Source organism: Leopardus geoffroyi, chromosome C2, assembly GCF_018350155.1.
Source record: "Leopardus geoffroyi isolate Oge1 chromosome C2, O.geoffroyi_Oge1_pat1.0, whole genome shotgun sequence".
NCBI lineage: Eukaryota > Metazoa > Chordata > Mammalia > Carnivora > Felidae > Leopardus > Leopardus geoffroyi.
The window spans coordinates 65572418-65584863 of NC_059333.1; the positions used below are offsets into that span (position 1 = coordinate 65572418).

Here is a 12446-nt window from a genome sequence, read left to right on the forward strand (position 1 = left end):
GAGCATATAAAATTCAAATATTTTAACCTCCTTTGGATTAAGTTGGAAAATGGTTAAAGTTGGAAACTTTACTGGAAAGTTTTTGGGCTCATGGATTTACTTACTTGAAGCCCCGCTGAATGACTGCCATGCTCTCCTGCCTGGGAAAACCCCAGTGTCACACACTCTGTTTTCTACAAGGCCTTTTATCAGTGGTTTTATTTCCCTCCACTCAGAGAGGGTCATGTTCTGCAATGAGAAAGAGTGCTGTCAAGGTGCTTTCTGAAAATTATGTGAGTCTTATACCAAAAAAGATTGCTTAGTTTCAGTTGGTGCAAGTTATCTTTGAGTCTCTTCACACCTTCTGAAGTTATAGAAAACTGGCAGGGTTGCCAAAGGCTAAATAGAAGCCAACTTAGATCTCTGCTTTTTTTACTTAGACCAAGATTTCTCAATCTTGGCACTGTTGACAATTGGTGCTGGATAGTTCTTTGTTTGTTTTATGTTTGTTTGTTTTCCTTTTTTTTTTTTTTTTTTTTGTTCCCATATTAGACAGCACCCTTCAGTGCTCACAGGCCAGGCCACCAGTGAGGAGGCTGGGCAATGGTTTGGGGTTGCACACTCCTCTGGCATGTGTACACTATGAGAGGCCCACAGATAAGGGCCTGCCGTCAATGCATCACCATGCACTGGTGCTGGAGAGTTCTTGTTGTGGGGCTGTGCTGTGCACTGTAGGATGCCATCCTTGGCCTCTACCCACTAGATGCCAGTAGTACTCCTACACATGCTTATGGCAACCAAAAATGTTTTTAGACATTGCCAAATGTCCCTGGGGAAGTGGGGTGGGAATGGCAAAATTGCCCCAAGTTGAGAACCAATGACTTGGGGAAAAGAGATGACTCTGGACACCATCGATCTCTCATTATGACTTCCATTTCTTAAAAAACAGGGGCGCCTGGGTGGCGCAGTCGGTTAAGCATCCGGCTTCAGCCAGGTCACGATCTCGCGGTCCGTGAGTTCGAGCCCCGCGTCAGGCTCTGGGCTGATGGCTCAGAGCCTGGAGCCTGTTTCCGATTCTGTGTCTCCCTCTCTCTCTGCCCCTCCCCCGTTCATGCTCTGTCTCTCTCTGTCCCAAAAATAAATAAACGTTGAAAAAAAAAAAATTTAAAAAAACAAAAAACCAAAAACCAAAAAACATCAAACCAAAAACAAACAAAACACAGAAAGAAAAGATTAGCTTGCATGCACTTAAGACCACTGAGTAGTGAGTAAAAAGCCACCTATCGTTTAGGGAATAATATAGGCTATAAAATACCTTTTTACTGCAGAGATATAAATAAACCTTAGTGATCTAGGGAAAGTATAGGCTCTCACGTTAAATTGCCTTGGAGTGTGTGTTGTACAGCTGCAGAGAGCAGGAACAGTCTCCTGCCTTGTTCTAGCTGAGCAAGGCTACCTCTATGGTTGGACATAAAATTCCTACCTGGCCAGAGTACTAGCCAGGAAGTGTTCAATAAATGTTTGTTGCATGAATGAATGAATGTATGGTCCCTCTCTGAAAAGTGCAAGAAATATAGGTTACCTCCTGAAGCCCTGTGTGCCAGCTGGCTGTCTGGCCATGAGGTTGTTAGTTTCCTATGTACAGCCTCTGCCCTAAATCCCCCAAAACTCCAGAAGCCCCCTGCCAGGAAGTCAGGAATGGAGGGGCTGTGGATGGGAAATCTGGCTAGACCTGATGCACAGGACTCCTTCCATAACTGAGGTCTTGTCTTTTCTGTATAGAAAACCCGCCAATCATGAAGAGCCTGACCTTGCCAGCCCTCTCCTTGCCCATGAAGCTGGTGAGCCTGGAGGAAGCTCAGGCTCGGAGCCTGGCTACTAACCATCCTGCTCGGAAAGAAAGGAGGGAGAATAGCTTGCCTGAAATTGTCCCTCCGTCCATGGGCACCCTCTTCCACACAGTTCTTGAGTTACCAGACAACAAGTAAGCAGCATTCTCTTAAATTCTGGGAAACGTCTGGGTGGAGGGGGACAGAGGAGGAAGTTATATAGTCTCAGAGCTACAGTGGCAGCATGGGTTGGGGGTACTGGCTGGGTTGGGATGTAATGGAACATTCCAGAGGAAGAAAAGGGAGCTGTCTCCACAGCTTTTTTTCACCAGTGATTGATGTCTTCACTTACTGTCCCTAAGTTATCAAGACCTGCTCTCCCACCAGACATCCTTAAGTACCATGACAGGGATGGGGCTCATAGGGGTCAAGGATAATGGCTGAAATCCCTTACTCCTTAGTTTAGATAAAACAGTCTTGATATTTTCGGAAGGAAGTTTGCTAAAATAAAAAACTTGACCCCCTGCCCCCATCCTTCACCTCCAGGTGACATTATAAAAACTATAGAGATGAATGGAGGATAAGCTAACAAATAATGCCACTCTAGACTGAGAGCTCTGGGCATGCAGCACCTGGGGACACATATTCCTGGCTTCTGTTCCTTCTTCCATGCCTGTCAGAACCCCCCTTGCCCTCCCAAACCAAACTGAATATCATATTTATTCATAGGATATTTTCTTTCTTCATTGCTTCCTCTGTTGTAACCCTGGTCTCCACACATCCCTCCTCCCCTCTCCCCTTCACACCCCACTATAAATAGGAGGCAGTGAATGAAGCAGGAGTTCTAAACTTTAGGCAGACAATAGGTGGAGGGGCTGAAAGGCAAACTTTCACTGGAGATGGTCATCCTCAATGTTTGGTCAGTAGAAAGAGGCGTGAAAATAGACACCTCAGACTTCTTGTCAGTGTCATCCCCAAGATGGCGGGGCTGCTTCCCATTGGGGAGGGAGAAAGTGCTACCATATTACACAGCAGTAGGGGCACTTCTCACAATGCATGTTATGGGAATGGTACACCTAGAACTCACCTGGCAAGAAACCCTTCCATTTCCTAAAATGCATTGATCATGCTCTGTCTGGACCAAGCCCCAGTATTTGCTCCCTAAATCCCTGGAAAATAAGACTTCCACCCAGGGATCAGGAAGAAGAGTACCTCAGAAGGACCCTCAAGTACATTTCCTCTGTGCCTTAACTACATAAGGGGCACACCATACCCCAAGGTATGTGACCCTATAAAATACATCCTAGACCAAGTGCTTGAAAAAAAAACTAGGCCAGATCCAAAAGAAACCACCAAGTGCTGCAGATCTATCTCTGATTGATTGTAAAAACATATTGGGCTTGACATCTGGGTGTTCTATGAGAACCTTATGGAGAAAGGGTCCTTTGTGGAACCCACAAGTTGTAGGGTTTCATCAGGAAACTTTATGAAATCTGATAGTTGGGCAAACCAGAGCAGGGCAAAGTCTCTGTGGTGACCTCTGGTGGCATCAGGCTCTCCAGACCCAGTCTAGACCTCTCCTTTTCATGCCTTCTTGAGGCAGCCTGGTGAGAGGCATCAGGGAAATGAGTGAAGCCAGAGACACACTAATTACCCTCTGCCTTTCTCTGCAGTGATCTTTGACTACACCCGGCAGCCTCTAACTCTCACAGGCCAGTCTCTTTTCCAAGTCACTTTCTCCTTCACCCCCTTTACAGTCCGCAGAAGTCTTCACCAGCTCTTTCCTCACCTGTGGATGACCTAGCAGTACGGCCCAAGTGCAGCACTGAGCTCTGTGGTCTTTAATGTTTACTCCTGCAAAAAAATAGGTGTCTTTGAAAACCCAGGACTGCACTGCTTACCAGAATCCCCAGAACTGTGTGCTTGCTTGTGACCTCTGAGTTTCCGATGCATCCCTGCCTCTGTCTGCCCTCGCCCCTGCCTTTATAGCACACCTTTGCGCCTTCCCCTGGGGAACATGAAAGCCTAGCTTGGTCATCCAGGGCATCCCCAGACAGGGCCAGACTCAGGCTCAGACTGGATTTTAGAGAGGGATTTCCTGAAATGTCAGAACATGACAGGGCTATTCCTTCTCAATTTAAATGTCCCACTGAAATGACCAGTTACCAAACTAATGCTGTCTTATGGCTTGGCTCTTTTAGAAGAAAGCTCTCCAGTAAATCAAAGAAATGGAAATCAATATTTAACCTGGGACGTTCTGGATCAGACTCCAAATCAAAGCTGAGTAGAAATGGGAGTGTATTTGTGAGAGGGCAGAGGCTCTCAGGTAAGAATCAATAGCAGTTATGTTTTATGAGATATATGTTGTCTTAGAAAAACTCAGTTGAGTCTTATCTCCTGCATAGGGAAAACCCCAGTTCTACCCTACTGTTCCCCTCCCATGTGTCTCCTCACTACCCACACAGCACTTCACTTTTGACACCTCTGGTCACCGAATGTGTGGAGGTTTTTCCTCACAACAAGCAATTTTCTGCTACACCAACTGCGCGTCCCACAATGTAACTCAATTCTGACACTGTCTATCCAGAGACAGCATCAGATCCCACAGGTTAAGGGCTCAGTCCCACAAGACTGCCTCCCACCCCGCACATTCTCACACTTCAGGTGCCAGTTACAAGCCTAGATTGTCTGCTGTGCTTCTGACCTACTGCTATAGATTGGAGGTTCGAAAGACCCCCTCCTTGATTTGATTCATTTGCTAGAGTGGCTCGCAGAACTCAGGGAAACGCTTCATTACATTGACCAGTTTATTAAAGGGTATGATAAAGGATACAAATGAACAGCCAGTTGAAGAGATACATTAAGGTGAGGTCTGGGAGAGTCCTGAGCACAGGAGTGTCTGTCTCCTCCATAGAGTTGGGGTGCATCACCCCACTGGCGTGGATATGTTTGCCCATCTGGAGACTCTCTGAACCCCGTATAATTGGGAATTTATGGAAGCTTCATCACATAGGCATATTTGATCATTAATTCCATTTTCAGCCCTTCTCCCCTCTCAAGAGAATGAGGGGCAGGGCTGAAAGTTCCAAGCTTCTAATCATGGCTTGGTCTTTCTGGTGACCAGCCCTCATCCAGGAGCCAACCAGGAACCCATCCAGAGTGCCCTCATTAAAACAAAAGACACTCCTATGACCCAGGGAGTTACAAGGGTTTTAGCAGCCCTGTGCTCCTAAACTAGGGACAGAGATCAATATTTGTTGTCTATTTTATAAATAAGTATTCATCATAGATATGTATGTGTATATATAATTTTTTCCTAGCTCTGCTTCTTAGGTTTTTGGTTTGGCCATGTCAACCTCAGTAGACCTGAAACATAAAGATTAACTAGGCAGTCTTTTTAAAAAAAAAAAAAATTTTTAAATTAAATTAATTTTTAAATTAAAATTTGTAAATTTTAGATTTACAAAAAAGTTGCAGAAATAGTAGACAGAGAACCCTTGTACCCTTTATGCAGCTGCTTCTGATGTTAACCATAATATAATGAGCCAAGCCAGAAAATTAACATCAATATAATCCTACTAAATAATTTACAGACCTTATTCATAATTGACCAGCCGTCCAACTAATGTCCTTTTTTGGGTCCAGGAATGCATGTTGCATTCAGTTGCCATGCCTCCTTAATTGCCTCCAGTCTAGGACATTTTTCTCAGTGTTTCTGACCATGACACTTTGGAAGAGTACAGCCATTTATTTTGTAGAATATACCACCTCAAGCTGGATTTGTCTGATGTTTCCTCATGATTCAGTTGAGGTTGTGAATGTTGTGCCTGTCTCAGCGGGTCACGTCAGGAGGCATATGATGTCAATATCTTATTGCTGGTGATGTTAACTTTGATCACTTGGTTAAAGTACCATCTACAAAATTTTGTTACTATTTTTTCCTTTCCAATGAACAAGTAGGTTGTAGGAGATATTTTGAGACAATGCCAATATCCTGTTTCTCATCATATTTTCATTCCTGAATTTTAGCATCCATCAATGATTCTTGCCTGCAAAATTACTGTCATTACAACAGTTATTACTGTGGTGTTTGCCAAATGGTCATTTTCTGTTTCCATCACTCTGTCTACATTTATTAATTGAAATGTACTATAAGGAAGATCTGTCCCTTCTCCCCTCTGACTCATACCAGGGTTATAAATTTTAAATGAGAGTGTTGCCTTGTGGGAATTATATCTGAATAATGAATAGGAATTGATATAGGAAAGAACTGAGGGAATCAGGGATGCCTGGGTGGCTCAGTAGGTTGGGCATCCAAGCATCCAATTGTTGATCTCGGCTTAGGTCATGATCTCACAGTTTGTGAGTTTGAGCCCTATGTAGGATCTGCACTGATGGCTCCGATTCTGCTGGGATTCTGTCTCTCCCTTTCTCTGCCCCTCCCCCACTCGTGTTCCCCCCCCCCTCACTAACTAACTAAATAAATAAACTTAAAAAAATAAAGAAATGAGGGAATCACTGTGCAATGGGGAATGTAACCAATCCAGCTGAATACTGTGTCAGAAAGGGAAGTCCAAAGAAATCTGCCACAATGACCTTTAGTGTGATAGATTGAAAGTCTGATTTTTTTTTTAAAAAATGAGGGAAGTAGTTATGAAAACAAATTGTAAGAACTAAATGTACAAATGTAATGAGCAAACCTCGATTGGATCCTTTGAAAAAAAGGACTACATAAGATAATTTGGGGGACAGATAAATTATTAGATGATGTTAAGGAATTATAAATTTTCATATTAATGGTTTCAGATTAATGGTTCTTAGGAGGCATATGCTAAAGTTAAAGTATTTAAAGATGAAATGTCAAAATACTGAAACTCATTTTCATATGATTCAGCGAAATGTAAGTGACTAGGTAGATACAGACATAGAAATACATGGCAATATAGGGAAAGCAAATATATGGCAAATGTCAACCTGGGTGGTAGGTTTAGATTCACAAAATCTCCAAATTTTGTGAATGTTTGAAGTTTTTAATAATAAAGATTTGGGGGGGGGGGGGAATTAATGCTTATAAGAAAAATGAGAAGAAATATTTTTAAGGACTTTCCTTGAGCCCAGTGATAACCTAATGCCAAGCACAGATGTTAGAAATTTTCACATTTGCCTCCTGGAGTAACAAGGGATGCCACAGGGGATAGACAGCAGTTATAATGATTTAGGCTGGAAACAATAGCACATCCAACTCAATTGGCCAACTCAGTGAGGGAACTCCTGGGTTCTGTAATTGGACACCCAGACATAGGGAAGGCTTCAGAGTGGTTTAGTGGCTCTGTCTCCACTCCCTTATGTTTTCCTCAGCTGTGCCCTCCCAAGTAGGTCAGCTTCATCCCCAGACTGGCTTCTTTGCTGCAACAAAGTGGCTATAGTACTTGTAGGCTTTACCTTTGACTGTCACTATGTCCAGAAGGAGAAAAGACATCACTTCTGGTAGCTTGCTCCTAAAAGCAGGGACCCTTCTTTTCCAGCAATCCTCCATCAGAACACCCCAACCCCATCTCAGTTGCCTTCACCTGAGTCATATGGATCAATCCCTATGGCCAAGGGAGGGCCCTGTGCTGATTGGCTTAGCCATGGCTTCCTAAACCAATCACTGGCATGAGGAATGGGATTACAGTCAGATGCACCCAAAAAGTACAAAAGCTCTGTGAGAAGGAGGAAGGGAAATTGGTTCTGGGTAGGCACCTACAACATTCACTATATGCGGAAACATGTCTTTCTCCAAATGGAAAGATATCTCAGGTGAAGAGGGCAGATTGCCACAGGTATCGTGGATCAGATACAAATCAGAAATTAAGATTCTCTAAGGAGAATTTGAGGGGAGTTTTGGCAAGAAACTCCTGATCTAATAATAAAGAGATTTGCTTAAGCACATCAAAGAGAGAATTTCAGTTACAGAATCAATGATATAATGAAAGAAGTTTACCAAGGAGCAAAAGGTCAAAAACAATAGAGCAAAACAAATGAGCAAAAGAGAAATGAATGATTTGCCTTGACCTTGACTTGGGAAGATTTCTACCCTGTGGTTTTCAAAAGGAAGGAGCTCGAGGTGCTGGATCAAAGGTTGGTCAATGCTCGGAATGCACAGGGTGTCCCTGGCCAGGGGGTCTAAGCCTGGCTGTCCTCAGAGGTTCACACCCATGGCAGCTTTGCCTCAAGAGATCTGTTGGGAAACCAGAGTACTGGTCATTTTTAGAAAGTCCCTCGGGTGATTTTGAAATGCAACCAGGCTTGAAAGCTACTGGTCTAAGACCACATGAACAAACAAATCAGGGATAGATCACTAGAATGGCTGAATTTTGATGGGATGCAGAGGTGAAATTAAAGCCAACAGTGCCAATACAAGTGGCTCTCTGACTTTGACTATTGCCTCAGTGACCACTGGAACCCTCACAACTAAAGACCGGGGGTAGGGGCAGCTTATGGTCATATCCACCAGTGTGGTCTCTGTTAAGTGACTCATAGACTCACTATTTGTTGAAATACGCATGTGAAAAAAGTCCATCAGTGGATTAATATGTTTAAATAATTTTTAAAATTTCTTTTAAAAATGTTTATTTATTTTTGAGACAGAGAGAGATAGAGAGAGACAGAAAGTGCATGAGTCGGGAGGCGTGGGGCAGAGAGAGAGGGAGACAGAGAATCCCAAGTAGACTCTGCACTGTCAGCACAGAGGCCAACACAGGGCTTGAATTCAGAAATCGTGAAATCATGACCTGAGCGGAAATCAAGAGTCAGATGCTCAGCCGACTGAGCCACCCACATATTTAAATATGATTTTTAAAAGATTTTTAAAAATCTTTTATAAATTCCATCAACTAAGGGACTTTTAAAAATTGATTCACCATGTACAGCATTGGGGATTTTTTTGGAGGGGGGTAGATGAAGGGATGTTAACCTGTATTTAGAAAGTTGAACAGAAATAAGAAATGAAGGATAAGAAAAAATGGGGTATTGACCAAATGAAGATGCATCACATTGGGGTCTCCCAGTCACTTATGTACTGGAATTTGTGTTATCCAACAGGGAGAGTCCAAGGAACTCTCCAAAGTGAATGCCTTTGAGCAGGGAAATCCCAAAGCCATAGGGATCATCTAAAAGAGGAGACTCAAGGACCCCAAAGCTGCCAGAAAACTGGCAGATGTATCTCCATGAGGCCCAGACAAGGTCCAAGACAGAAAAATATAATCTAAATATATTAGATATATCTAGATATATAGATATCTATATTAGATAATCTAGATATATCTAATATCTATATTATAATCTAAATATAGACACAGGCCAAGGAGTCCTGAGTGCTTAGTTACTATCCAGAAATGGAGCCAGGGAATTCTTGAAGACTGTTCCCAAAATCAGCTTCTGTGGTCACCAAGGCCACAAGGAGCTGCATCATCAGGAAGAGAGTCCAACATGAAAAAGTGAACACTGGTGGCTGTGTAGAGACAACTGTTGTCCATCCTCCATGACACTTAGTGTCATCTGGTCACTGGCTCTAAATGCTATCGCATGGAAGCCAGAAGTCCAGAAATGCAACCTCTGGAAAACAAAGGCAAAAGCTTGTCTCAAAGGAAGGGACACTGGCCAGGCAGTCTTAGGGTAGTAAGTCAGTTTGTAAACTTGTGAAAATAGCAGATCTTGAAAGGACAAGAGATCTAGCCCTACTAGTAGAGGTAAGGAGGTTGAAGGCAGTCTTGCTATTTCCAAGGGTTTGAGTGAAGATGGCTCTGTCCTCTCTCTCCGGGCCCCAGGCAGAGAGAAGCCCTGAGCAGGGAGGCCAAGGGGCTAATTCAGAGCCTCTCAGAGGCAGCAGGGTTTGGGGCAAGGAGGAAAATGGGGGAACTTTAAAAGAGGGCTGAAACAGCTCAGTCTGAGTTGGGGCCAACACTGAGTGCTTCTTCCAGACCATCTCCTGAGTCTTTCCTGCTGCTGAGCCCTGGTTTATCCTGAAGAAAAACAGCAACAAGGGTTATTGTTTGTTGAGCATTGACTGTGTTCTGGGTTAGTACAACCTGATTATTTAAATGCACGGTTCATACATTTCTCATGACAACTCTATTTTTCCTCATTTTACATGTGAGGAAACTGAAGTTTAGAGAAAAGGTCAGCCACATATCTGAGTTCACATGGCCCAAAGTGGCAGAGTTGGGATTCAAAGCCAGATCTGTCTGAACCCAGAGTTACCTTACAGCCACAAGTCCTGGGGCTCCCACTCAGCTCCCAGAATGCCCTCTTTCCCCTCCTACAAAGCCTGCTGGGAGGAGCTATCTTTCAGCAAATTCAGCTCCCTGGGGTGACATTTTGAAGTGCCTAATCCTGTCCCTGGAATAAGTGTTTACTTCTTTAAGCTACACTCTTCCCCAAATCTGCCTAGGTGGCTTACAAAGATGCACAGAGGACACCAGGCACATAGTAAGTGCTCAGAAAAGGTTGGTTTGGTCTGGGTCTGCTCCAGGGAGAGGTTGGTGGGTGAGATCATTTGGAGAAGCAACCAGTCTGCAGAGGGCAGGAGCAGACCTGCATTGGGGAGAAACAGGACTTCAGTCCCTTGGGCCCTCTCACTTGCTGTACCCAATTCCTGGGTGCTGTCAGGTGTGGCTGCAGCCAAGAATCCTGCTCTCCCACCTGCTAGATAGAAGGGGTGGCCGGGAGCCCCATGGATTCTATGCCATGGATGAATCTTGGTATAATAAAATTGGGTTCAAGGCTCCTCATTTGCTAACAGCTATTTGACAAAATTGTAATTTACCTGTGCTTGTAAAATGTTAATAAAATGTTGATCTATGAATGCCCTGTTTTTATAAGCTCAGTCCAATCATGAAAGTAGGAGCATCTAGGGTGGAATGAGGAATGTTTTCTAAAGGGGAGAATTATAAGTACTTGGAAAAACTTTCCTGAAGAAAGTTCTCTCGTGTATGTACAGCCTGACCTATTGTTCTGAACGTTTCCCCTCAATATGCATTCATCAGGGATATTTTTTCTTTTGTCTTTAGTGGAAAAGGCTACTATCCGACCAGCTAAAAGCATGGACTCATTGTGCTCAGTGCCTGTGGAAGGTGAGATCTCACAACTACTTTTGGAACTGGGGATTACTACTGGGAGACAGGAGCTCCCACACCAGACTTGCCTTCATGAGCTACCTGCCTGCTCATCTCATCGCAATCATGCACATCCCCTAGTCCCAAATCTGCCCTGAACCCTGAACCCAAGGGGTTCACACAGCCGCTGCATTAATCCCTGCCATTACACTACAGGTCTTGGCCTAAAGGGCCATCCTGTTCCTCCAGCCTTCCTCTAACCATAGCTGGAGATGGCAGCCATTTTACACTCAAATCTCAACCAGGCAAAAGGGCAACTCCTGAGAATCAAGACAGACGGGTCTTCCCCCTTGGGCATAAAGAAGAGCCGAACACTGGTTTTTACCTCATGGTTTAGTTCCTATGTACTTATGTGTCTTGAATTTATGTGCTCCCATAGGCTGTCAGGTCATGATTTTGAGTTGGTAGATTCATTCATTCACTTACCAGTAAACAGTGATGGGCACCAGCCTGGCACGTCATCCTTTGGTAGAGTAGATGTGTGGAGGGTTGCATGCAAGGTGACACCCCACCAAAGTGGCATCTCACCACATTGGTCTTAAGGGCTGACCTCCCTGCACCTCTCGCTCCTGTTTTTTTTTTTTTTTTTTTTCTTAAGCAGCCAACAACCCCTGCTACAAGTTGCGAGGCACAGGGCTTCCCCCGTTTATCCCATGACTTTCCAATTCCTTTAATACAAAACATTTTGCTCTTTGATAAATCAGGCAGCCTGAAACACTGCAGAAAGTCTTTAGAACAACCTTTTAAAAATAACTGTAAACTTGTAAAATAGTGAACTTTTTTTTTATGTTTATTTTTGAGAGAGAGGACAAGCAGGGGAGGAGCAGAGAGAGAGAGAGGGAGACACAGAATCTGAAGCAATCTCCAGGCTCTGAGCTGTCAGCACAGAGCCCAGAGTGGGGCTTGAACCCACAAACTGGGAGATTATGATCTGAGCCAAAGTCAGATGCTTAACCGACTGAGCCACCCAGGCACCCCGACAGTGAACTCTTTTTAAGCTGACGCGATCCTTTTAGCATTGTCTCACCTTTCTAGTCATCCGTTTGCTTTGGTTTGGAAAACTTTTGAGGCAGTTCTTGCCCTGCGCCACAGAATTTAATATTTCAAAATGTAGGTCCCCATTTGGATGAGCATTGGGCAGGTATCTGCCCCTCTGAGTCTCGCTTTCCTCATGTGTTAAAGGAGGTCATTACACTTCCCCTACAGAACAGTCAAACCTCACGTTACATAAGATGTCAAGCACAGCCCTTAGCCTGCTGGGAATCATTTTACCGATCCCAGACAACTCACTTGTTATCTTGCCGTTTATTTCCCATACAGATTTTTCTCTTCTTTACTTTCACTTTTAAGTCGGTTGGGAACTTGCTCCTCACAACTGGGCTTTCTAACTTTTCATTAATTTACATTTCTAGTTTCTCATCCCCTGAATCGGCAGGAGGAAGCCTGGGAAAAGGGAGGAAGGTCTAGCTGAGAACAACAGCAT

The 12446-nt window shown here is 43.9% G+C and overlaps 1 protein-coding gene and 1 non-coding gene across 2 annotated transcripts in view; one reads left to right on the top strand and one right to left on the bottom strand.

The window, feature by feature from the left end:
• ARHGAP31 (Rho GTPase activating protein 31) overlaps nt 1–12446 on the top strand; it is a 117258-nt gene that overhangs the window by 88959 nt on the left and 15853 nt on the right. Inside the window, exons 7-9 of the mRNA XM_045502132.1 lie at nt 1762–1963; nt 4010–4134; nt 10859–10921. Coding sequence (XP_045358088.1) covers nt 1762–1963; nt 4010–4134; nt 10859–10921 — 390 coding nt within the window. The remainder of the gene's footprint in view (nt 1–1761; nt 1964–4009; nt 4135–10858; nt 10922–12446) is intronic.
• Nucleotides 526–667, bottom strand: LOC123576297. The gene has a single exon (XR_006701304.1). It is a non-coding gene; the product is annotated as a small nucleolar RNA SNORA42/SNORA80 family (small nucleolar RNA).